The following is a 25,487-nucleotide window of genomic DNA, read 5'->3' on the forward strand; positions in this document are numbered from 1 at the left end:
CCACTGTTAGGCTGCTGGCTTCTAAACAAATGTATAATTATGTGCTAATCCATTCACTAACATTGAATGTGGAATATCAGCTAGTGCATTAACTATCTGATTGATTTTTATTTGGAATGGTGACATGTAATTCTAAACAATGTAAGCAGGTTGATCTGATAAAGAATATTTAATCTGGCAATTAAAAGGTACTGAACAGCAAGGATTCAGCCTGGTAGCATGGAATTCTAGTTTTGAAAGTTTCTCTCCATTAAATGGGGTGTATACATTTCAGTGGAACTGTTCTCTAATGGGCTATAGACTTTACACAAGTTGCACAGTATCTGAAAGCAGGGGGACCCTGCAAAATTCAGTAATGTCTGTAAAATGGCATCAACTTTCACAGGATCCCTTCAATACCAAGGACTCAATGCAACCTTTTATAGGTCTATCAGTGGTTAAACGATCTCCACTTGGGCTTCGTTCAGCAAGTGATCTCAATTAGAATTGTCGTCTTCCTCACTGCTACTAGATGCTTCTCCAAACATGTCCCCTCCTGTGGAACTTAGTTCAAGTGTGTTCTTCGATGTCAGCTTTAAGGTGACAAGGACAGGGTTGTTGCTCATGCCAAGAAGAATGAGGTTGCTTTCAAATGCTAGGGTTATGCTCTGAATGATGCTGTCAGGAGTAAAAACTGACAGGACTGTGCCACTATCAAGGTCCCATAGACTCACATCACCTGAGGTAGGAGGGAGAAGGAAATGGTGAACCTCAAATATTTAATGCATTAAACAAGAATTTATAGTGCTATCGTGCTCCCAAGGTCAAACTGGTGTGTACTGGCTCTCAGACCAGTTCAAGGTTATGATTTTCCCCATTAATATATCTTGAACAGTTGTGAAGGGAAGACGACTGAAGTGGCAAGTCTTCATTGGACAAGTGATGTGAAGTTGTTTTAAAATATAAAGAGGTAGTGAATGTTTCTGTTCCCCTACCCTGGCTGACTTTCATTTAATAAGGGATACTTATGGAATTTTTCAAGTTGGTATTTTATTCTCCCTCTTTCCCTTTGAAGAGGTACTCTTACCAGATGTAACAGGCCTCTGCCAGTACTGTTCTTTAGCTGCTTTGAGGTAGACAAAATACCTGATGACAGCTGCCCTCTCTGCTTTGTTCCTAATCACAGCAGCACAGTTGAAGTTGTTAGCTCACCATATGGAGAACCATAGATGCAGATATGTATTTTACCATTCCATAGTGGAGCTCCGTCACATTGTGTTTCCATATTTTGCCTTTAGTAAGTTGATTAGGGATTTACTTTAAACCAGTGCAGAGAATTAGCAACTTTTACAAGTTTGATATCTTAGTATTGTGTTGCAGGGTGTTAGAGCTGCATCACTGGTGATGGAATGCAGGTTTGCACGTGTAGTCTACTATTGTGGAGTTGCTAATCCCTGGGGTGCATCCATATGGAGTCAGTAGGCAATCAGAGTGTGTGCTCCCTAGCAACCCTTGAAGAAACAGGTGTGGCTGGAGAATAAAGACCAGAATTTTATCCCCAAAACATAGTTAAACCCAGACACAATGTTATTTTTAAAGACACAAGCTGCACATACCTGCCAGAACGATAGCTTTTGACCCACCATCTGTCAAATGCACAGTACTGTTCATTCTAAAGTTAAGGTTTTCATATCCTGGGATAGTCTTGTGGCCTTTTCTGAATGGATCCCACACTTTCAGTCTTTTAGTAAAAGAGATGGGAGAGAAAAAATAACTATCACCAACTATTGACTTGGTGTGCATGGGAAAAAAAAGTATAGGGCCCATATTGTGATCCCGACCTTGGAGTACTAGGACATCTACTCACACCTGTACCTGAATGAGCTGACCACATGACAAAATGCAACAGTCAGCTTTTTAACATTAAGTTGGTGATGCCTGTGGAAGAAAGTGCATGATGCAATGGGAATATCTCGTGGCTGGCTGCCTGCACTGTTGGGAATGCCCTGTCAGGAAGCACTACTAGCTGACTGCTCGTTGCTATCTTGACTTTTTTTGGACTGAAACCACTGGGGACATGAGGCCTGTTGCAGGTGTTGGCTGGTAAAGGCCAGAAAAAGAATGAGGGAAACAAGTAAGGATGGCCCAACATCAAGGAAAGGGGCTGCCCATGTGATTTATAACCGATCAGGCTTCCCTGAAATGCCCATTGTTAACATGCCCCATTTTTTTGGGGGAGACCCTGGTTTGAATCATTTTGGGGACCTTGTGTAGCAAACTACTTGCCCTGGGAATACAGAGCATATTGGGTGCATTATAGGCCTGAAGTGTCTGTGTTCAATACAGTACCACTTCAGCACAATGGGTGTCAGTCATCATGTTATCAGCCTTAGTAAGTCACTATTCCTTACCAAGGGTAAATAGGAACCTGGAAACGGATTACATAATTGTGTGTCCATTACAGTCTGTACACACTTCCCCAACGTATAACAGAGACAAACCCAAATATGCTTTTGATTTCACTAATTTTCTCACCTCTTCGCCTAGAGGCGATAATTCTTCCTGGAGTACAGTTCCATAATGACAGCTTGCACCTACATACTGCCTTTAACATAAAATGTTCCAAAGCACTTCACAAAGGTGGAAAATAACCAGGGGGTGCAGGAACAGAGAGACCTGGAGGTATGTGTGCACAGGTTGTTGACTGTGGCAGGACAGGTTTGAGAAAGCGTTTTTTTAAAAAAAAGCATATGGGATTCTGGGCTTTATAAATAGAAGCATAGAGTACAAAAGCAAGGAGATGATGATGAACCTTTATAAAACACTGGTTTGGCCTCAACTGGAGTATAGTGTCCAATTCTGGACACTGCACTTTAGGAAGGATGTGAAGGCCTTAGAGAGGGTGCAGAAAAGATTTACTAGAATGGTTCCAGGGATGAGGGACTTCAGTTACGTGGATGGACTGAAGAAGCTGAGGTTGTTCTCCTTACAGCAGAGAAGGTTGAGAGGAGATTTGATGGAGGTGTTAAAAATCATGAAGGGTCTAGACAGAGTAGATAGAAACTTCCCACTGGCAGAAGGGTCGAGAACCAGACAGCACGGATTTAAGGTGATTGGGAAAAGAACCAAAGGCGACATGAGGAAAAACATTTTTACGCAGCAAGTGGTTTTAATCTGGAATGCATTGCCTGAATGGGTAGTGGAGGCAGATTGAATCATGGCTTTCAAAAGACAATTGGATAAGTACTTGTAGGGAAAAAATTTTCAGGGCTACGGGGAAAGGGCAGGGGAGTGGGACTAGCTGGATTGCTCTTATAGAGAGCAGGCACGGGCTCGATTGGCTGAGTGGCCTCCTTCTGTGCTATAATTCTATGACTGAGAAATGGGACAAGAAAGATTAGGGAAGGTGACTGAAAGGAAGATTGAAGAGGCAGGTTTTGAGACGGGGAGAGAGGTAGCAAGGCAAAGTGGCTTAGGTAGAATATTTCAGAATGCAGACCTGAAACATTTGAAGAATCTGCAGGCAAAGGTGGAACAAATGGGGCCAGGAGGAAAGCAAAGGAGGTCAGAATTCTTACTGAATGGTGGAGCAGGCTCGAGGGGCCGTATGGCCTACTCCTGCTGCTATTTCTTATGTTCTTAATTCAAAGACCGGAGGGCACGTATAGGCATGTCAGGAAAAAGGTTGTACAAGCATCAGCAGCCTTCCAGTCCCTTGCTCATGTGCACAAGCCTGGACAGTATTGGCAAGCTATTTGACCACAGAGGATATTTGAACCGAAAATGTAATGATGGTGGTCATGCAAAGCTGAGTAATGCTGGTACAATGAAAACCAATGAGTTATTTGAATCACAGTGTTCACCATTGTGCCTTCACTTCAAAAGGACTTGTGTTGAAAAAAAGCACTTCCATCAGTAAACATGCTGTATAAAATTAAATAATTTGGTGGTTGATAATGCCAAATAATTTTTGTTCTATTTAAAGTTTAAGATCTTGTTGCAAAATCAATTTGGAAAAATTCTTATTGCAGCAAATAGAAGTACAAATTCCTTCTGCTCAGCCGAGGCTGCTATTCATATGGCTGGTGATCCATCATGCTATGCCATCCCGTGACAGATCCCATGATTTTTACAACCAGCCATCAGCTGATTTCCTGAGATGATTGTGCCTGCTGACCTTCTTCATGGAGACTGCTGCTTGCTTGTATACTTTTTTTTTAAGTCCGCAGCTTTGTAGGGAACCTGCATTATCAATGCAGGCACCTCAGTGCTTGGAAAATCAGCTGGGAGAAGTCAGAGTGAGCGACTATCCGTAATACCCACACTGTCCAGTCATGAGTGAAGAACAGGAAGTGCGATTTACTTAGTATTGTCCACAATCTTCCATGTATTTTACCAAAATGTCCTCTGACAGATCACTAGCCTTGATCAATAATATGGTTCCAATGCTACTGCTATAGGTCATAAAATGGTAGAGTATGTTCAAATGATTGAATAACCTCCTCTGTTCCTATAAGTCAGATTATTCTATCTTGTTGCCTTATAAAAGCAGTTTGACTGATAATTCTGAACTTGAAGCTTTTGTTGGTGCACAAGTAGAACAAACATGGGAGAGATTCATTAACGGAGATAGGGAGCAAGCAAATCTGAGGGAAGGGCCGAGTACTTGGCACCAGGCAATGGGTGAAGTATCAAGGATTTAGAATCGCCATCACCACCCACTGAGAAAACTTTAGCTTTTTGATACATAAAATGTTTTAGACATTTACAATTTTACTTTTAACATGCTGTTCATTTTTAAAAAGGTGCATTTTCTCTGAGCTGAAATTCCTTCAAAGGTTTTATAAGAAAACCTTAGAAACATGGGCCAAGATCCTCCTACCAACAGCAGGGTTCTAACAGAGTAGCACTTAAGCTCACCACTCAGACACCATCAGAACCCCGGTCCAGTTTCCTGGCTCGGGGTTAATCAGACATGGACGGTGAGCTCCCAGTGGGATTCCTGCTGTCAAGAGGGAGCCTGCCATTGCCCGTATGCAAAATTCTGGCAGTGCTGCAGCAGTTCTGTGGCAGCTGGCCAGTTAAACGGTCAGAAGCACATTGCAGATTGGAATTTATACCCCACTGAAGGCCTCGGCTGAGGATGGGGCCTTCAGCAGCTAAGTGTTGGGGGCGAATGGAGGGAGAGGAGGCTACGACAATGCCATTTCCCTCTATGGGGCACTTCAGGACCGTTGTCACCGCTTCCCGGGGCTTATCTCCAGCTTCCCATGGCAACAATTACAAAGGTAGATGAGAAGGAAACCCATGGGCGATTCGGGACTTGCCCCAGCCGCCATTTACATCAGGGAAAGAGCGGTTGGTCGGGGCTGGGGGGAGGGAGATGCAGGTCAACTGGTAGGGCAGCGTAGGTTTCACTGCCCGAATTTTCCCTCATTCTTCAATTTCAGATGGGATTGTGGACATGAATCCAGCCTATGAAGTCATAATCTCAGCCCCAGGACTTTGCTGCAGGAGTTTTTCAGGGCAGTGTCCTAGGCCCAACCATCTTCAGCTGCTTCATCATTGACCTTCCCTCCATCATAAGGTCAGAAATGGGGATGTTTGCTGATGATTGCACAGTGTTCTGTTGCATTCGCAACCCCTCAGATAATGAAGCAGTCCGTGCCCGCATGCAGCAAGACCTGGACAACATCCAGGCTTGGGCTGATAAGTGGCAAGTAACATTCGTGCCAGACAAGTGCCAGGCAATGACCATCTCCAACAAGAGAGAGTCTAATCATCTCCCCTTGACATTCAACGGCATTACCATTGCCGAATCCCCAACCATCAACATCCTGGGGGTCACCATTGACCAGAAACTTAACTGGACCAGCCACATAAATACTGTAGCTACAAGAGCAGGTCAGAGGCTGGGTATTCTGCGGCGAGTAACTCACCTCCTGACTCCCCAAAGCCTTTCCACCATCTACAAGGCACAAGTCAGGAGTGTGATGGAATACTCTCCACTTGTCTGGATGAGTGCAGCTCCAACAACACTCAAGAAGCTCGACACCATTCAGGACAAAGCAGCCCGCTTTATTGGCACCCCATCCACCACCCTAAACATTCACTCCCTTCACCACCGGCGCACCATGGCTGCAGTGCGTACCATCCACAGGATGCACTGCAGCAACTCCCCAAGGCTTCTTCGACAGCACCTCCCAAACCTGCGACCTCTACCACCTAGAAGAACAAGGGCAGCAGGCACGTGGGAACACCACCACCTGCACGTTCCCCTCCAAGTCACACACCATCCCGACTTGGAAATATATCGCCGTTCCTTCATCGTCGCTGGGTCAAAATCCTGGAACTCCCTTCCTAACAGCACTGTGGGAGAACCTTCACCACACGGACTGCAGCGGTTCAAGAAGGCGGCTCACCACCAATTTGTGTCAATGGCTGCCCCAATTCATTTTGCATAGAATCCTTACAGCCAGCAGAGGAGAGACTTTCAGCCCAATCTCGGCTGGATTTAAACTACAGGCCCAAAGGTGAAAAGGCAATGCACTAATCAACTATTACACCCAGACCCCATAAACGAACAGTAAAAAGATTTTAATTTCTCCTTTCTAACTTTATTTCAATCTAGTAATCCTTTTTGCCATTTATTTTCTTTATTTCTGATGTTTTTGTTGTTCTCTACTTTGTTCATCTTTTAAAATTCAGCTTTATTTACATTATTTTTCTTTTTTTTTTATTCGTTCATGGGATGTGGGCGTCGCTGGCGAGGCCGGCATTTATTGCCTATCCCTAATTGCCCTTGAGAAGGTGGTGGTGAGCCGCCTTCTTGAACCGCTGCAGTCCGTGTGGTGACGGTTCTCCCACAGTGCTGTTAGGAAGGGAGTTCCAGGATTTTGACCCGGCAACGATGAAGGAATGGCGATATATTTCCAAGTCGGGATGGTGTGTGACTTGGAGGGGAACGTGCAGGTGGTGGTGTTCCCATGTGCCTGCTGCCCTTGTCCTTCCAGGTGGTAGAGATCGCAGGTTTGGGAGGTGCTGTCGAAAAAGCCTTGGCGAGTTGCTGCAGTGCATCCTGTGGATGGTACACACTGCAGCCACAGTGCGCCGGTGGTGAAGGGAGTGAATGTTTAGGGTGGTGGATGGGGTGCCAATCAAGCGGGCTGCTTTATCTTGGATGGTGTCGAGCTTCTTGAGTGTTGTTGGAGCTGCACTCATCCAAGCAAGTGGAGAGTATTCCATCACACTCCTGACTTGTGCCTTGTAGATGGTGGATAGGCTTTGGGGAGTCAGGAGGTGAGTCACTCGCCGCAGAATACCCAGCCTCTGACCTGCTCTCGTAGCCACAGTATTTATATGGCTGGTCCAGTTAAGTTTCTAGTCAACGGCGACCCCCAGGATGTTGATGGTGGGGGATTCGGCGATTGAAATGCCGTTGAATGTCAAGGGGAGGTGGTTAGATTCTCTCTTGTTGGAGATGGTCGTTGCCTGGCACTTATCTGGCGCAAATGTTACTTGCCACTTATGAGCCCAAGCCTGGATGTTGTCCAGGTCTTGCTGCATGCGGGCTCGGACTGCTTCATTATTTGCGGGGTTGCAAATGGAACTGAACACTGTGCAATCATCAGCGAACATCCCCATTTCTGACCTTATGATGGAGGGAAGGTCATCGATGAAGCAGCTGAAAATGGTTGGGCCTAGGACACTGCCCTGAGGAACTCCTGCAGCAATGTCCTGGGGCTGAGATGATTGGCCTCCAACAACCACTACCATCTTCCTTTGTGCTAGGTATGAGTCCAGCCACTGGAGAGTTTCCCCCCTGATTCCCATTGACTTCAATTTTACTAGGGCTCCTTGGTGCCACACTCGGTCAAATGCTGCCTTGATGTCAAGGGCAGTCACTCTCACCTCACCTCTGGAATTCTGCTCTTTTGTCCATGTTTGGACCAAGGCTGTAATGAGGTCTGGAGCCGACTGGTTCTGGCGGAACCCAAACTGAGCATCGGTGAGCAGGTTATTGGTGAGTGAATGCCGCTTGGTAGCACTGTCGACGACACCTTCCATCACTTTGTTGATGATTGAGAGTAGATTGATGGGGCAGTAATTGGCCGGATTGGATTTGTCCTGCTTTTTGTGGACAGGACATACCTGGGCAATTTTCCACATTGTCGGGTAGATGCCAGTGTTGTAGCTGTACTGGAACAGCTTGGCTAGAGGGGCAGCTTGTTCTAGTTTTATTTAACCTGAAAACAGCAGCATACAAAGAAAAAAAGATAGTTCAGCCAGGGCAAAAAGCTAAAATTAGGGCATAGCTCAGGACTGGAAGCCAGAGCTGAGAGAGACTTTAAGAAGGAAATGCAGTGGTCACTGTCAGTGGCCCAAGAGACATGCACAGTTAAGTATAGCACAGTAGAAACACTTTAAAATCTCCTGAGCTATCCTGGGTTGGTCACAGATACTATGGAGAGCTATTTTAAAGCAACCAATAATTGTAGGGTTTTATAAAGCAGGAGTATGAGATTTTTGTGGGGGAATAAAAGTTGGAGAAACTCCCAGACAATAAACAGACCCAGGCACTGTGGGATAATGACCATCTAACAAATGACTTTTCTTAAAAACATTTGCAATTTGAATCCATCACCAATAGAAGGCAGCAAAGGACAATTTAATCCAACAGATGAGGTCTACTGAATATCATTTAATTGCAGCATGGAGACATTTTCTTCACCTAGCTCTTGCACTTTATCGTAAAAGTAGCTATTAGCAAATCCCAGGCAATTAAACCTGAACATTACAGTCTGTGATAGCCTCCATACACTTAACAAATTTGTACGAAATGTATTTGTCTGCTTTTTTAGCAAAGGTGTTAACATATCTGGGTTTATGACTCTACTGAAATAGAATTTCACACAAATGCAATTTTTGCACAGTGTAATATCCGGACCATAGTTCTTTTTTCAAATTGTAAAATAGATGTTCCAGTTTGATTTACTGTGTGTCCTGCATTCATCCATTTTACATATAAGAGGGGATTCCTTTGTGGTGCTGGTTCATCATTGGTGTCAAAGCAATAAGTAATTTGCCAGCCTTCTATCAGGCCATTGCCAATACCAATACCAATCTGAAGAATTGTTAATGTTTCTTTTTCAAAGGTTGAAAGTTCTGGAAGTCTTAACACTTTAGCACCCTTTATACATGGATAGTTGGTTAGAAGTGACCCACAGGATTATCAGAGAATCAAGGTAAGTTCTTTTTAAAAAGATGTAAGTTGCACTGTTTTGCAGTCGTGTAGACATCATAAGAGAGAGGATAGGACAATCAAATGCTCAAACTGGTCACTAATAAGACCTCTTAGCGTATGACTAACAGTGAGGTCAGATATTTTATGTAAATTTATTACCTTGCACTATGTTAAACAGTTAAATACTATCTACAAGAACTTGAATCAGGTTTTTGTAATATCTGAATCCTGATACTATGGTGTTGCTGACGATTACTGCTTTGGAGGGAAATGGGATTAGAGTAGATAGTTTAAATTGAAGAACTAGCACAGGCACAATAGTCTAAATCACTTCCATCTGTCCTGTAGTTTCTATGAATTCTACAAGAATAACCCAATCTTAGTCAATCTTAGTATAACCTGGTGTTGTAAGATTCCTTACATTAGTCAGACCAGAGACTATCCACATATGTATCAGCACAGTGTGTTTAACTATATTCTGTATTGTTCTTGACAAATAGAAATTAAAGGAATAGAAAATATAAAACAATAGCATTATTTTTGAATATTCATTAAGAATTCCTGTAATTAGATTTAAAATTCATAAGAATTTATTTTTCAAAGCTTATCATCTTTCCATCTGGGGCTCAGGCAAGGAAATATCAAATTCCATTGTTTGAGGTTTCCAGTGAGCACTAAGGGCTGTGAGGTTCAGGAACGAGCTTTCCTGTTTCTACTGTTGAGCTTCAAATACTAAAACGAGAGAAGAATCAATTGGAAGGCCAGCCAGGTATGTCCAGACAAAAAAAATTACACCGAATCTTTTTTTAATCCTTTCTAAAATGATCATAAAGTGGCTGATTTTGTGAGTGGGCTGCCATCTTGCCTTACCCTGGAGGATCCTTCAAAAGGTAGTTCAAAAGGAAGACTGTTTTGTAAAACCTCTAAACTCATCAATGTGTTACATGTTTAATGAATTTAGGAGACCTATATAATGTTATGATACTGGTTCAATGTGAAGTTAAGTTCCTCAATGCGCTCTAATTTCTTGCCTTAATCACAATCCACTTGTAGATGTGGTGTTTACAGTTTAAGTCTGAAGAGCCCTTTTTATTTTGTAAAAGGGCTCTTCTCTCCACTATCTCTTCCTTGTCTGCTTGTGGAGATGCACTGGCTGTGTGCTGCACATTTATGGTCTGCTTGTTACGATCAACTGCTCTTGAGCCGCTCTCAATCAGTGAAACACTAGAGCTGTCAAAGTGGAACTGGCACCATGGATCCATTACCTGTTTGCTTCCACAACACCAAACACAATTCGGTCAGCGGTGCTCGTGATCGCAATGCAACAGACGTTTGGTTCATTTTTTAACCGCTTCCTTACCTGAACACAAAACACAATTTTAAAAAAAGTTTTAATTCCCAAACATGTATGAATAGTTGCATAATTATCCATCTGTGTGAATGTACATACTTGCACTTATATTGCACCTTATTACATCTGGATACATTCAAGAAACATTCAAAGCACTTCATATACAACAAATTAATTTGAAGTGCGATGAATATTGTTACATGGAAGCCATTTTGCACACTGCAAGCTAAATTACCAGTTAATCTGTTTTTGATAGTGTTCATTGATTGGGAGCTGTCACGTAGGACATTTGGAGAACTACCTAATCTTCAAATAATCCTGTGGGAATTTTAAGCCATTGCCATGCTTCTGTTGCTAGCCTATATGTGAATTAATACACATGGTATCCACTGTTCAGTATATTTATCACGATCAGAGTAAATTGATAACGAAGCCCATTGTTTCTAAAACGTGTAAAGATTCTCTAAGATGCTGACCATATCCTTTACAATACATGCTACAACTATAAAGAAATTAGTGACTTTACCTTCCCAGTCCACAAGTCCCACAAAGTGACATAACTAACTTTCTCAGTGTCATTATAATTTGACAGCACGAGATAGCTGCCACTGTGCGTCAACGCAGCAATGTGCAAGAACAGCATGGATTTCCTGTCTTCGAGGGTGTGAGTGTGAGATTCCGTCTCCAAGCTGAAGACGGCAAGATGATGTGCAAAGTAGGAGCAGACGATTATCTGAAACAAAGACTGCAGTTAAAGTCTGGCATTAATACTGCTGTAAAATGCTCCCCCCCACCGCCCCCGCCTGTTCCTTACCTCATTTCTCCTGAAGGCAGTGATTCATGCTGGTGTACAGTCCTTCAGCTGCCAGCACTCCTCTGATATCTCATTCTATTGGCCAATCTGAGCCTAAGCAGGAGGTGATGGTAGAATATTTGTCTGTGGGAGGGCATCGGAACTGAGCCTAATTCTGTCTTCGCCTACACACATGCATTTCCAGTGATCAGGAGCACAAACCCTTGCTAATTTCTTTCTTCTCCATTGCCCATGGATTGCTGTGATGGCTACCAACTCAGCTGAGATCATCTAACACCACCATAGGAGCACGGTCGCCACAAGCATTGCAGTGGATCAGGAGAAGCTCACTGCCACCTCCTCAGGACATATGGGAAGGGCAATAAATGGCCTTTTCATATCCCATAAACAAACAAAAATAAAATCTCAGCAGAGGCCAGGGATATATCTGGATTTCTGGTCTGTACGGCTATTTTCTTCAATCTGCTCCCCATCACCTCCCTAGTGCCTTGCATTTTAACATCTGACAGAGCAAACCTGTAAATCCTGCAAGGTGGCTTTAAATAGCACCAGTGGAGAATCTAGAACTAGGGGGCATAGTTTTAGGATAAAGGGTCGGCCATTTAGGACTGAGGAGGAATTTCTTCAGTCAGAGGGTTTTGAATCTTTGGAATTCTCTACCCAGAGGCCTTGGAGGCTGAGATCGACAGATTTTTGGACTCTAAGGGAATCAAAGAATATGGGGTTTGGGCAGGAAAGTGGGGTTGAGGTCGAAGGTCAGCCATGATCTTATTGATCATGCAGAGCATGCTTGAGGGGCCGTATGCTCTACTCCTGCTCCTATTTCTTATGGTCTTGAGATGACTGCAAGGATGTGCCTAAGAATACCCAAGGGTGACTAGTCCTCTGAAGTTTCTTCATTCTTTGTAAAGGAGCATCTCAGCTCCTTTTACTATCTCCCACATTTCAAATCTTATGACTGTCCAGTTAGGATAGACAATTCACCACTCAGGGATTCATGGTGTATGCTGGTATAACAATGTTTTATGGCACCAGATTACCTATGGAACAACACTTCATGGGAACACTTGTGTAGGCACCAGCTAATTTTCCATTCCTTCTGGAATGCTATTTGAAAAGAATGTCGACATAAACATAAGAAAATATGGATTGAGAAAAGGCCATTCAGCCCATCAAACCTGTTCTTCCCACTGTACATGAACAATGTGCTTGAATGTGAACTCTGCCCTTTTTATTTACAGTTAAATTCACCATCCCATGCTCCCAGCTATGCTCGAAGGCAGTATGAGTAAGAGATAATAAGATACGGTAGTGCAGTGGTTATGGTACTGGACTAGAGGTCATGTGTTCAAATTCCACCAAGTTGTGAAATTGAATTCAATAAATCTGGTAATTTGTGGGTTGGCATCGGAATAAATGACCATAAAGCTGCTGGATTGTCATAAAATGTCCTCAGTCTGCCTTACATGTGACTCCAGTGTGGTCGACTCTTAATGCCCTCTGAAGTGGCTTAGGAAGCCACTCGGTTGCAAAATTCAGGACGACTAGGTATGAGTGATAAATATGGTCTTGTCAGCATTGTCCGCATCACCAAAAATAACGTTTCAGAATATCTGTCCATCACACTATTCACCCCTCACTGACTGACTGCCTTCTCTGGCACAATCCCAGCAGCCCAGGAACCATCATATTCTACATAGCATTCAGTGATCTTTAGCTACCCCCCAGGGCACAGCCATTTACAGTCACTCTGCTGGGATATGCTGGCTCTGAAATTCCACAGGCTGTGATCCCAGCATGTATGCTAGAGTTACACCCATCCAATGCTGACTGGGACCCACCGTATCCAAGTCCCAACCTGTTTTTTAGCACCTCTGCCACACTCTCTAGAGGTTCCTACTGCACTCAAAATAAGCTGCTAACGCTAGAGAGGGTGAAAACTACGAGGTAACTTTGGTGGAGAAAAAGGGTAAACATCCATTGAGGCCATTTCTCCCGGGTTTTCACTAATCTTCAGCTGAACTCATGGTGGGAGATCGGGAGAACTCCCATGGAAACTTTACTCGTCTGTCTCCAAATGGAAGCTACAAATTTTAAATGCTTAGAATAATAATATTTTCACAGTATAACAGTTTGACTTGGTGAAAAAAAATTAAATTTAAATGGATTTTTGCAATGGGTTTCTCACCTTCTCATCCCCACTTAGCAGGTACTGATCAATGGCGTTCAACTTCTCATTAGAGAACTGCTGTAATATTTCTATTTCTTGCTTCACTTCCTTTTCCAGTCTCCTCTTTTGTGCTGTCTTTGTCTCATTACGCTTTTCCCAGGGGGTGAGAAATGCTGAAATTACACAGGTACATTGTGCCATTGCTTCATGTTTAGGAAAACAAACCCATGCTGATTGATCTCTGCACACCAGTAGTGTGCAGATCCAACAATCAAACCTTCTTTTAGGCCCAGTACCTGACACTAAGATGCACCCAGCACCATGTGCATTAGGTGATGTTGATTCTCATTTTATTTCCCCTTCAGTTGTTCGTCCCTCCTCCTCGAAGATGTTGACTTCCTTACTGGGGTATGGTTCCATGGATGGTGGTTTCCGATGGGACCTCACCCAATTGGCCATTATTCAATTTTGCATTTTGATGGTGAGTGTTAGAAGGCTACCTTATTGTAAAGGACGTTAAAGCCAAACCCAATCCTGTCCTCAACAAATGCCCATAGATGCGCACTGCCACTTTATAGCAGTCAGGAGGAGGAACTGTCCAATTTATCCTTCTCCAAAGCAGGCTTGCTACAGCCATTTGAGTTTGGCTAATTCACTGCGAGCTGGGGATTGAAACTAGGACCTTCCTGGTTCCCACAGCTCAGAAACAGTGGAGTCCATTTTAGCTCTAGTGCGTTCAGGGTTGGCGGGAGGGAAAGTCCATAGAGGGAGTTCAATGTGAGGCCCACTCCCACGGAGAGCTCACCATGAGGCCGGGGCCATTTTAACTCCTGGGTGTCATTTAAATATTCGAGCACTGTCTCCCCACTCCCTCCCCCCCACCCCCCGACCCCAAAATGGGCAGGAGTGATGTCAGGGCCGGCAGGAGGGGCGAGCAGAAATCAGGTTTCGACCACGACTCTAGGGATGCAAGGGAACAGTCGCCGGTGTGAAGATAGTTTTAGGGAGGAGGTTTGGGTTAAGATCCTGGTGCTGGGAAGAAGAGGTAAGGCAGAGGCTGGGGAGGCCCAAAAACCCCTTGAGGGGCCCAGGGGAGCACTCCCGCACCTCTTTGCACACAAGGATTCTACATTAAAGAAAATAAAATTGGACGCGGTGTAAAATGGGCTGCCAATTCACTATGAGCCCATTTCACACTAGTGGCAAAGACCAATTTTACCCCCATGGTATCTATCGGCTCACGAGATGCTTTCAGTGACTGGTCGGAATCACATGATGTTCCTGTTTTACTCCCACGTTACCATTTTCATTTGATTTTCTTACTTTAGTTACTTTATGTAGTTTGTTTTCTTTAACTTCCTGAAATTCTAGTTGCATTGCTTCTTTAAGGAGAGATATTTTTTGGATCCCCATGAGGATGGTCTTTCCCAGGTACCTAACTTAAAATAGAACCTTTTCATGTTCTAGTATGTTTACTATTATTGGATTCTTACATGCATTACTCTATATTTATCCACATTAAAATCCATTTGCCGTATCTGCCCACCTACATAATTCATCCAAGACTCTTTGACGATAGATAATCTCCTTTCTTCTCATTACAGAGATTAGAAACTTTTATACTATTGCTACAGATAGCCCTTCCATATCATTCACAAACAGTCCAAAGGTTGGGGATCATAGAACAGATTACATAGAATTACATCGAATGTACAGCACAGAAACAGGCCATTCGGCCCAACAGGTCCATGACAGTGTTTATGCTCCACACGAGCCTACTCCCTCCCTACTTCATCTAACCCTATCGGCATATCTTTCTATTCCTTTCTCCCTCATGTGTTTATCGAGCTTCCCCTTAAATGCATCTATGCTAGTCACCTCAGCTACTCCTTGTGGTAGTGAGTTCCACATTCTCTGGGTAAAGAAGTTTCTCCTGAATTCCCTATTGGATTTATTAGTGACTACCTCATATTTATGGCCCCTAATTCTGGTCTCCCCCGCAAATGGAAACATCTTCTCTACATCTACCCTATCAAACCCTTTCATAATCTTAAAGACCTTTAGCAGATCACCCCTCAGATTTCGCTTTTCTAGAGAAAAGAGCCCCATACTGCTCAATCTTTCCTGATATAACCTCTCAGTTCTGGTATCATTCTAGTAAATCTTTTTCAGACCTTCTCCAGTGCCTCTATATCCTTTTTATAATATGGAGACCAGAACTGTTCACAGTACTTCAGGTGTGGTCTAACCAAGATTCTGTGGTGATCCTTGTGGAACACCACTGGATACTTTTTTCCCCATGTAGAGGATGTTCTATTTCTTACCATTCTCTTTGTTGCCCAGCTGGTTCTCAATTCATCAAGACAATTTGTCAACTATTCCTTGAACTCTACTAGCCTCAGATGAAGAACATTGTCAAACACCTTTTGAAAACCCAAGTAAACTACAGCTACTGGATTACTTTCATCCAGTAGTTAGTTACTTCCACTAAGAATTCCAGTCAGTTTGTAAGGCATGATCAATTCCTTCTAAAACCAGGCTAACTGCTCCTTATGATGCCTGCACTCTTTAAATGTTCACATATAGCATGCCATAGAGTCTCTTCAAGCAGATTTCCCCACTTTGAATGTTAGGGTAACTGGTCTGCAATTATCAGTTTTGTACCTTCTCCTTTTTTGAAAATTGAAATTACATTTACCATCCTCAATCCTTGGGTATTCCAGTATTTATAGAGCTCTGAAAAAAAACCCAAAGCATTACTAATTTCCTCCTTTAATTTCTTGTGGATTCTGACATATACCCCGATTTTGCCCAGAGATTTTGTAGATATTTAATCCTTCAAGTTTCTACAGACACTGCCATGATTCTAGAAGCACAGAAAAAAATTATATTTCATAAAGTATCATGCCATGTCTATGATCTTCAATCTCATCCCTAAATAAATATTCATCCAGTTCCTTTCTGAAAGAATGAATCAACATCATATTGACTGCTTTTCCTGGGACTCCATTCCAAATATGTATTGATGTAGAAAAATAATCTTCTAATTTTTAATGTCATTTAAGACTTCTTAATTTTACACCTGTGTCTCTGTTCTCTGTTTATGGTCCAGATTGAACAGCTTATTTTAATCATGTACTCTCTCAATATTCTTTTCTCTGAATGAAACCAAGTTGAATCCTTGCAAACAACATTCAGTATTACTAGAGCATTGTATCAAAATTAGATTTCCACCTGCTTCCAAAAGTCACCTTACTATTACAATGTGCAAGTTCCAGAATGCAACACTATTTTACTTTGTAGCAAGACCTGAGGTGTCTCATAGGTGAAAGGGCTTGTGTACTTTCTAAATAATCAACTTGGGATATTCCTGTCCCTGCATGAACTATCCACACTCACAACACAGCATGGAATATCTTTACCTCCTGATCCTTTTGTATCTCTTCCTTTTCTTCTCTTAGCCAGAAGTTCTTTGTAGAGATTGTCCTTTGACTTTGTGTGGGAAGGGAAGATGTTTAACAAGGAAAGTTTGTCTTTGTACATGGGCCGGATCCGATCCTTTATAAATCCAGTCTCCAGGTTCCAGACAACAAGGTGATCTCTTTCCACAAACAAAAATAAGCATTAATGTTTCATTTTCTTCAAAAAAGAAATGTTTTGCATGAATTTCTGTTTGCACAAGAACATAATAATAAGTAAGTGTGGAACAAGAGACCAGTCCACAGACCTTCTATAGCTTACCCTGTCCTGAACTCTACCCAATCACCATTCTTGGATATGAATCGAACCTTATAATCCATTATTAAAATACGGACCAGTTTCATTGCACAGGAGCACTCCACATTAGGATGAGAGATGTTAGTAATTTTGACATTAACCTCTCCTAAATCAGCACATGCTGGAGCCAATGTAGTTCCAGCTACTCAGTGTAAAGTTACTCTGACCAGCAATAAATCCCCATCTCATGAGCTAAAAAAACAATTTATTTTGCTTGTAAAATAGCATAAGCATAAACTTAAAGTGTGCACAACTTATTTTAAGTATTCCTTACACAGCCCAAGTGAACTCATATCAAGGCCTAGCATCAAAAAGGAATGAGAAATGCCCTGTCTAGCTCAAGCAAATAGAAAAACGTGCAACCTTGTAAAATGGTGGAGGTGAGAACAATCTATCCCGTCATAACAGTGTTCCAAAGGAGGGCATCAAACAGAACCTACCATTGACCTATTGTACTACTTTTGCTGTACAAAAGGACTAATAATTTACAGTCCCACACAAAACAAAACAAGCTGCATTTCTATGAGGAGGGAAACCTGTCTTCAGATTATGCCTTATCCAACACTGGGGGAAAAGAATACATTGGCAGCTTTCATTCTTGACAAGCATTACATTCCAAAGTGTTTGTCACCTGTAAGTGTATCCTCACCTGTATTCAGACAACCCTAGGAGCAGATCTTCTGCCAAGATTTTGTATTCATGTTTAGGACAAGGGATAATATACAGGCCAGTCAACTTCTTTGTATACCTCTTCTTAAGAAGATCATACATCAAGAGTGTCTGAAGTAAACACGAAATAAATAATAAAATGACATTTTCACATCTGTGTGTGGATAGAAGTTATTTGTTCTGAGGTAGAGTTAAGGCACATTCAGCTATGCAAGAAATAGGCAGCTGTAATATTTCAAAGATTATCATTTCTGATTATAGATATGAATAAGGGCCCTACTCAAAGCATCAGCCTGTCTTTTCTCTTCAAAGATGATGGCTAACCTGTTGTGTATTTGTGGCATTTTCTATTTTTACAAATGATAATCACTTGATTTTGGCAAACAGAATGAAACTAAATTCAAGGAGGTACAAACATATGTTATTTTTAGCTAGCAAAGCTTTGGCACATTATGCTCAATCATGTCAGTTGAGTCTAATATCCATCCAGATTTGTGGTTTTATACTAGTATGAAAGCAGCATTGATCCCATACCCCATTGCACAAAAGCACTTTCTCTAAGAAGGATGAGTGATTTAAAATGCAGGACAAGAATAAAGTAGACAGGAACATTTTTTGGAATGACTAAGAAATGCTTGGGGTCGATTTTCACTCCCTTCGCTTGGCATTAACGGGGCTCCAAACAGGGTCGGTAGTCTTACCCTTAGCCTGCGCCATTTTAAAAGGGGCCTACCTCTGGCTGTCCAAAGCGCCTGCCTGTTTCAGGCGATAGGCCCCTTTTAATATGGAAATTGGGGTCCTAGGACATAAATAAGACCCTGAATGTCATTTTAGGTAGGAGCTGGTCGAAGCATTCAACCAGTTCTGTGGGCTATGGAATAGAAGAGGCCCAGCAAAGATATGTCTTGAACTATTTTTATGGGCATCAGAAGAGCACCTTCAGGGCCCACAAAAATAACCTGGGCTGCTGTCGCCCCGGAACCCCTACCCTCTGCGATTGCGACCCTCCACCAAGCGACTTACCTTCTTGGCGGCAGCTTCAGCCCGTTTTCCTTTGCTGAATCTGGCGAGCTGTGTCGGGACACCTGTTTGGTTCTGTGCAGGTCGCCTGGTGAACGTAAATGAGGCCGGAGCCTCAAAATCATGGGGGCTACTTCGGCGCCGGAATAGGTGGCCAACCAGCGCACTCCGCCAGTCGGTCACCCAAAAATCAAAATGGACCCGCTTGAATTTTGTGATTAGAATTTCTACATTAAGAGCAATTTACTCACTTGCCATAATGTAAGTTTAGGGTGGGGCAAATCTCAATCCTGTTACAAGTGCAGAGCACAAAATTTGAGGTAGATCTTGACTTTGTGTGTTAGTGTCAAACGGATGATATCGGTTCAGCCGGTCGTTTTACATCACTCCCGATTTCTATTTCCATTGAGGGCAGTTGAAATAAAAATGGGGAGAGATGTAAAACTGGCTGCTGACTCATTATCATCCATTTTACACTATCAAACAAAGTCAAGATCTACCCCACTGAGTTATATGAAGTGTAATATTCTAAATGAGGTCCAGACTGATAAGTGTATATAATTTTGCTGTAGTAGTCAAGGAAAATATAAGATGAGTCAAAGAGAATATAAAAAGAGGTTAAATACCTGAAAAATGGGCCTAGGCGTTTCAGTGAAAGTGGCCGTGCCCTTATCTGAAAGGATGTAGAGCTTCATATCCCTCACCAGTACAATGTCTGCACCTTCAACCAGCCCCCGATCCACCTGGACTGCTCGTCCTTTATACTTGGATTTTCTTATATTCCAGACTGATATGATTCCTGCATTTAACCTCCTGCGCACTACATAACTGAAACAGAAAAAGCAGCATCTTGAAACAAATAAAAAATCAAATCAGTAAACAGTTTTTAGTTACAGAACCTGTTTTACTTCCATCTTTAAAAAAATTGGAGTGTTATTTAATGTTAGTGCATGAAGATAAAAATTGAAGGTAGGCTCCCTTCTTCCCGTAATATATGCAAGGTCCTATTCACAAAGATTTGGGCGATTTCTGTAAATTTGTGTCCAACTACAGTAAAACATATTTTGTCAGTTTAGTTTATGAGTACAGCTTTGGTAAGTATTAGCAAATTCATGCTTATTAGACAATTCTGATTAGAAGCAATATTTTGTCTCTCTCAACCTATTGCACATAGCAGGGTTACACTGTTCACAAGGTAAAAAGAGAAAAAGCTGCAAATGTATGGTTGGTTGACAGGCATCAGAAAGAGAGACGGGTTAATATTTTGACATGGCCCTTCATATGGACTCACAGGTGACAACAACTTGCATTTAACGTCGTAAAACATGCCAAGTCACTTCACAGGAGTGTAATCAAACAAAATTAACATGGAGCCAAAGAAGAAGACATAAGGACAGGTGACCAAAAGCTTGGTAGGCAAGTTTTAAGGAGCATCTTAAAGGATGAGAAGGAGTGACGGAGAGTATTACTGTGGTAGGGGCAGGCACTTTGCACCTTTAAGGGTGCATCAGAGGCGACCTCCTAATCCGCTGCCCAAGGGCAGAGTGGTGCTCGGCCACTCCACTAAGGCAACCATGAGGCCCTTCCCAGGCTAAAAGCAGAAGAGGCCTAAAACATTCATGGAAATGTAAACGTTAGCTTCTCCGATGCTCACTGACCTTCAGCACATTCCAACAATTCTGCTTTAGTTCAGATTTCCAACATTCGTTGTTTTTTCTTTTCACATTTTCGATGAAGAGTAGAACAATTCCACAAACAAAATGTTATTTGGTAAAATAAAAAAATAGCATTTCATCAATTATTCCAATGGCAGGTGCCCTAACCTTACCTGGGATAGTTCTTCATAGGAGTGATTTCCTCAATCCCCTCAGTTTTCTTCACATTATTCTCACTGACACTCAGTGACTGATCATTTATCTTAGAAGCTAAGTTCCACACCCGCAGGAAGTTCTCCCCATTGCAGACTGCCAGGCAGAAACGCAGGTCAAGGCATGTCCCTGAAATATTGAGATATCCATTACTCAACTGGATATGCTGTGAACAGTATTTAATGAAAATGTGCCCATCTGACACTTTGCTTTTCTCCCCTTACCTATTCTCTCTTGCAAACAGTGACCTCTGCTGGGATACAGTTCCATGGATAAAGGTTCTTTGCTACCTTATTCAAATGACCATTCTTCATGTGTAAGCTTGGCTAGTGAGTGTCTGTGAGCTATACAACTGAGCTGAGTCCAATGGTGTGCTCACCCAATGCTGAGGTGTTCACATTAAGAAAGTCTTTAAAGTTCTTCAATATTTACTAATGCAGCAAACAAGATGTTTTTGCTGCAAGATCTCCCATCCAGGTTCCAGATCTTCAAGAACATTTATAACATTTCACCAGGCTTTTTTTTGGATTATTTAAACAATGTGGACCCAGATTTTCTGTGCATCAGCAAATCTGCACGATCTGGGCAGAGTGAATTCAGGGCTTTTACTCAATAACCTTCTCTTGTGCACTAATCAAACAAGTTGTATGAAACCTTTAGCAGGGAAGTGCCTGGGAGTGCAGTGTGCCGCTGCATCACCTAGCTACTTAACTGTACTGTGGGATTCAGGTTTTTGTCACTCCTCATATCATAGTAGGTACAGCACAGGAGGAGGCCATTCGGCCCATCATGCCTGTGCCCACTCTATGAAAGAGCTATCCAATTAGTCCCATTCCCCTGCTCTTTCCCTTCAAGTATTCCCTTCTCCAAAAACAATTTATATACTTGGACCTAACAAGATAGCAACCCAGAACCAAGGCTAATTTGACTTTGTAAGTAGGCTATGCAGGATTGGCGTACGCAAGAAATAAAACCAAATCCAGTCAGCACATTACATTTTTGAAAGAAGATATTCAATCCATCTCGCTATCATTCCAAACATTTAAAAACAAAAGAATACCCAGAGGAATGAGATGCTCTTCAAAAAATGATTATAAATATGTTACCCAAAAATAATTTTGAACAATAATCCCCGCCATCAGGACAGCCTCAAATCCCATTTTGCAGCTAACTGAAGCTCGGGCTCCGGCTGCAAACTCTGCGAGATCCCAAGCGAGGAGCCAACAGGTGAGACGGGGAGTCAGGCCTGGGACTGTTTGTGGGGTTTGAGCCAAGGGAGCGCGGCTCCTCTCCCCATCCCTCCCCGCCCGGCGTGAGCGGCGACAATTGGAGCTCGTGATGTAAAATCAGGACGTGCGGCTCCTTGCCCGTAGCCTCAAGCGACCCAGTGGCAAAGGCCAGCGCAACAGATAGGATCCAACTCCACAGCACCCACACGCCTAGCTAATCCCAGTCCCATTCCTAACCCTGACTCACTCAACCACTCACTCGCAACGTGAAGCGCTGATGATGATAATGAGCAATAGATCTCACAGCTACAACAGAAATGAAACAAAACTTTGGGAAATTCCTGAAGCTTGCCCGGGAACTTTTTAAACCTTCATTTTTCAACATTTTTAATGCTGGTAAAGAGCCATCTGTCGACCACGTCTCTTTAAATGGGCACCCAATAGTTTTATGAAAGCTCACTTGCCTCCAATTGCTGTAGGAGAGAACTTGGCCAAGTGCTTGTGGTCTTCGGTTTCTAGGTTCCAGGAGATGATCTCAGTGATATTTGTTTTAAGCGAGCAGCACATCGCCACTACATGAGAACCCAAGTGATTCACAGACAGGATGGAAATGTGATCATTACAACAGCCTTTCACTGTACGGAGATAAGCAAAGTTCTGCACACCAAATAGTTCAATATGGAGTATTTCACGCAATCTTGAGTATGGATACCTGGAAATTACATTTCAAGGAAGGAAAAAAATAATAATCTGAAGATAATTGATTCCTACAAATTTACAGAGTGGCTTTCTTTAAGAGGTTTAAGATTCATTGAAATCCAGATTTACGTATTAGCAACTTGAAATTCAGATTTTGGTTTTAGAGCCTTTCATGACCTCAGACTATCCCAAAGTGCTTTACAACCAATGAAGTACTTTTGAAGTGTAGTCACTGTTGTAATGTAGGAAATACCAGAATATTCAAAGTTAATTCCAAAGCAGGAGTCTGTGAGTAAACCTGAATGATCAGCCCGTGATGATATGTTGGTACTACAGGGGCAATTATATGAATGTAGAGCTTCACCTGCTAGAAATGCTCACTAATAGGTGGGAATTCATGGGGCCCACACCTGCATTTTCCTGATACATGCTTCCATTGGATGAGGCTGCCTAAGAGGAGTGCGATTTTGTAAAATTGGTCCCTATATGTAGACCAGAGACTCAATTTCCAATCACATTCTTTCAAATGAATCATGTCTGAAAAGCAATTTGGTCAGATAAGGTCCTTTAGTTAGAGGTTTAGTTTTCATAAAACCAAACAATGAGACTCTGCAATAAAAACAGAAAATGCATGAAAGTACTCAGCAAGTCAGCAGCATCTGTGGAGAAATTGTAAACGATTTTACAACACCAAGTTATAGTCCAGCAATTTTATTTTAAATTCACAAGCTTTCGGAGGCTTCCTCCTTCACCTGACGAAGGAGGAAGCCTCCGAAAGCTTGTGAATTTAAAATAAAATTGCTGGACTATAACTTGGTGTTGTAAAATCGTTTACAATTGTCAACCCCAGTCCATCACCGGCATCTCCACATCTGTGGAGAAAGAAACAGAGTTAACTTTTTAGGTCAGTGACCCTTCGTCCAGTTCTGATGAAAAGTCATAGACCTGAAATGTTAACTTTTTCTTTCTCCACAGATGCTGCCTGACCTGCTGATTATTTCCAGCATTTTCTGTTTTTATTTCAGATTTCCAGCATCCACAGTATTTTGCTTTTGACTGAGATTCTGCAACTTTGATCATTTTTGACAAACATTAAGTCCAGGACAAATGACATTGAGAATTCTCTAAGTTAGTGGATTACACATTGTGTTGCTAGGCACCGAGAATAGTTTAGTATTTAAATTAGTGTAATAACATACAGAAAATAGGGGCAATTCAGAGACAAAAACCAGAAAATATTGGAAATGCGCAGCAGGTCGATCAGCATCTGATAAAGATGGGTTGTAATCTTGCAATAGTTCTGCTGAAAACACCTTAAAAACACTAAACACAAATTCATCTTTTCCTTTTTGATGCTGATGAACCTGCTGTGAATGTCCACCATTTTCTGGATTTACTTCAGATTTCCAGCATGTACAAGTTTCTTTTACCTCAAGTTCAATGGTACATTAGCTGGTCTATGTGCGATAGGGTTGGAAGATTTTGAGCATTCTTTGTTTGCAGTGAAATCATGAACAAGTTTTCTATTCGTGTGTCTTATGATTTCAACTACGAATAGCAAACAAAGAAAATTATCTCCCATGGTGATCTCCAAAGTTCCATTCTATTCTCTATTATTTTTCTCCTCATTTATATAGGACTAATGCAGATGTGATACTATACTGTACCTGCAGATTACAAGGAAGTACTCTTTGGTTACTGCCACTCCTTGGACAGACGCTACTGCATCACAGGCTGGCAACTTGGCAACTACTTTTCCTTTTTTAGCACTCAACACTATAGCTTCTTTCCCACTCCTGGCAGTCACAAAAACAGCAATTAGAATAAATAAAGAGAGCACCTCCAAATTCAAAGTAAATAGACCACTATATATTGATTACATTGTCCATCAACAGTTTGAACCGGTTTGATGTTCCTATGGAAAAAAATGCACAAGTGATGGGCAACTGTTTTTTCCTGCTCTTACTCTTGTAGGGAGTGAGACTTACATGCCATTTATGTATCATTTTGCAGACAACTGTAATGACATCTATGCACAATGGGAACAATCATGTTGACAAAGCTGTCTTTCACCTAACATAACAACAGTTAAAGAACTGTTCTCTCTTGGTGCAGCTTTCAGATATAAATCACATCTAATTGTCTTCACTTTAAAGTACAAAAGGATAGTGTTTATTGGAATTGCCTTTCATTTATCAGGCTCATTCCACTAGCCAGCTAAGTATACCAATTAAACACATTACAGTAATTTACAAGATGTTCAGTTTTTAACTTTAGCTTCATGAGGTTCTTAGAACTCCTTGTTTATCGGGATCGGGCAATGTTTGTCCTTATCTGTATTTAAGTTATTAACTGTTACAATGTACCTGTAATCATAGTGATTGTAATTTTTATTCTGTTCACCCTCCTTGTGACTAAAAGGTGGGGAATTAGTGAGGCTGAAAGGTTTAAGGAGGAAATTCTAAAGAGAAGGGCCAAATTAGTTGAAAGTTCTGCCACTGATAGTGAAACAGAGGGAAGAGAGGATGCTCAGGATCAATAGTCCTTCAATTAGGAGTGGGGTGTTTGTTCACCTGAGGAAGGAGGAAGCCTCCGAAAGCTTGTGAATTTAAAATAAAATTGCTGGACTATAACTTGGTGTTGTAAAATTATTTACAATTGTTGATG

At 42.1% G+C, this 25,487-nt stretch overlaps 1 protein-coding gene across 1 annotated transcript; it reads right to left on the reverse strand.

Moving 5' to 3' along the window:
- Positions 1 to 154: 154 nt before the first annotated feature.
- On the reverse strand, positions 155 to 19,484 carry si:ch211-212k18.6 (uncharacterized). Its single transcript, XM_067982101.1, has 9 exons — positions 19,481 to 19,484; positions 19,028 to 19,251; positions 17,985 to 18,115; positions 16,981 to 17,159; positions 13,577 to 13,731; positions 11,101 to 11,307; positions 10,489 to 10,583; positions 1,596 to 1,720; positions 155 to 718 (listed from the first exon to the last, which is right to left on the reverse strand). Exons 1-9 carry the CDS (start codon positions 19,482 to 19,484, stop codon positions 477 to 479), a joined length of 1,362 nt encoding a protein of 453 aa, XP_067838202.1. The 3' UTR covers positions 155 to 476.
- Between the last annotated feature and the right edge of the window lie 6,003 nt (positions 19,485 to 25,487).

The sequence above is a fragment of the Heptranchias perlo genome, chromosome 4 (genome assembly GCF_035084215.1).
Source record: "Heptranchias perlo isolate sHepPer1 chromosome 4, sHepPer1.hap1, whole genome shotgun sequence".
Lineage (NCBI taxonomy): Eukaryota > Metazoa > Chordata > Chondrichthyes > Hexanchiformes > Hexanchidae > Heptranchias > Heptranchias perlo.

Bases quoted from the DNA above. Each gene is read 5' to 3' on its own strand.
- si:ch211-212k18.6 (XM_067982101.1), bottom strand. The intron at 18,116-19,027 runs GTAAGTCGCTTG...TGTTTACTTCAG, and splicing joins CTGAAGCTGCCGCCAAGAAG to ACACTCTTGATGTATGATCT. The intron at 719-1,595 runs GTATGTGCAGCT...CTCCTACCTCAG, and splicing joins AAAAGCTATCGTTCTGGCAG to GTGATGTGAGTCTATGGGAC.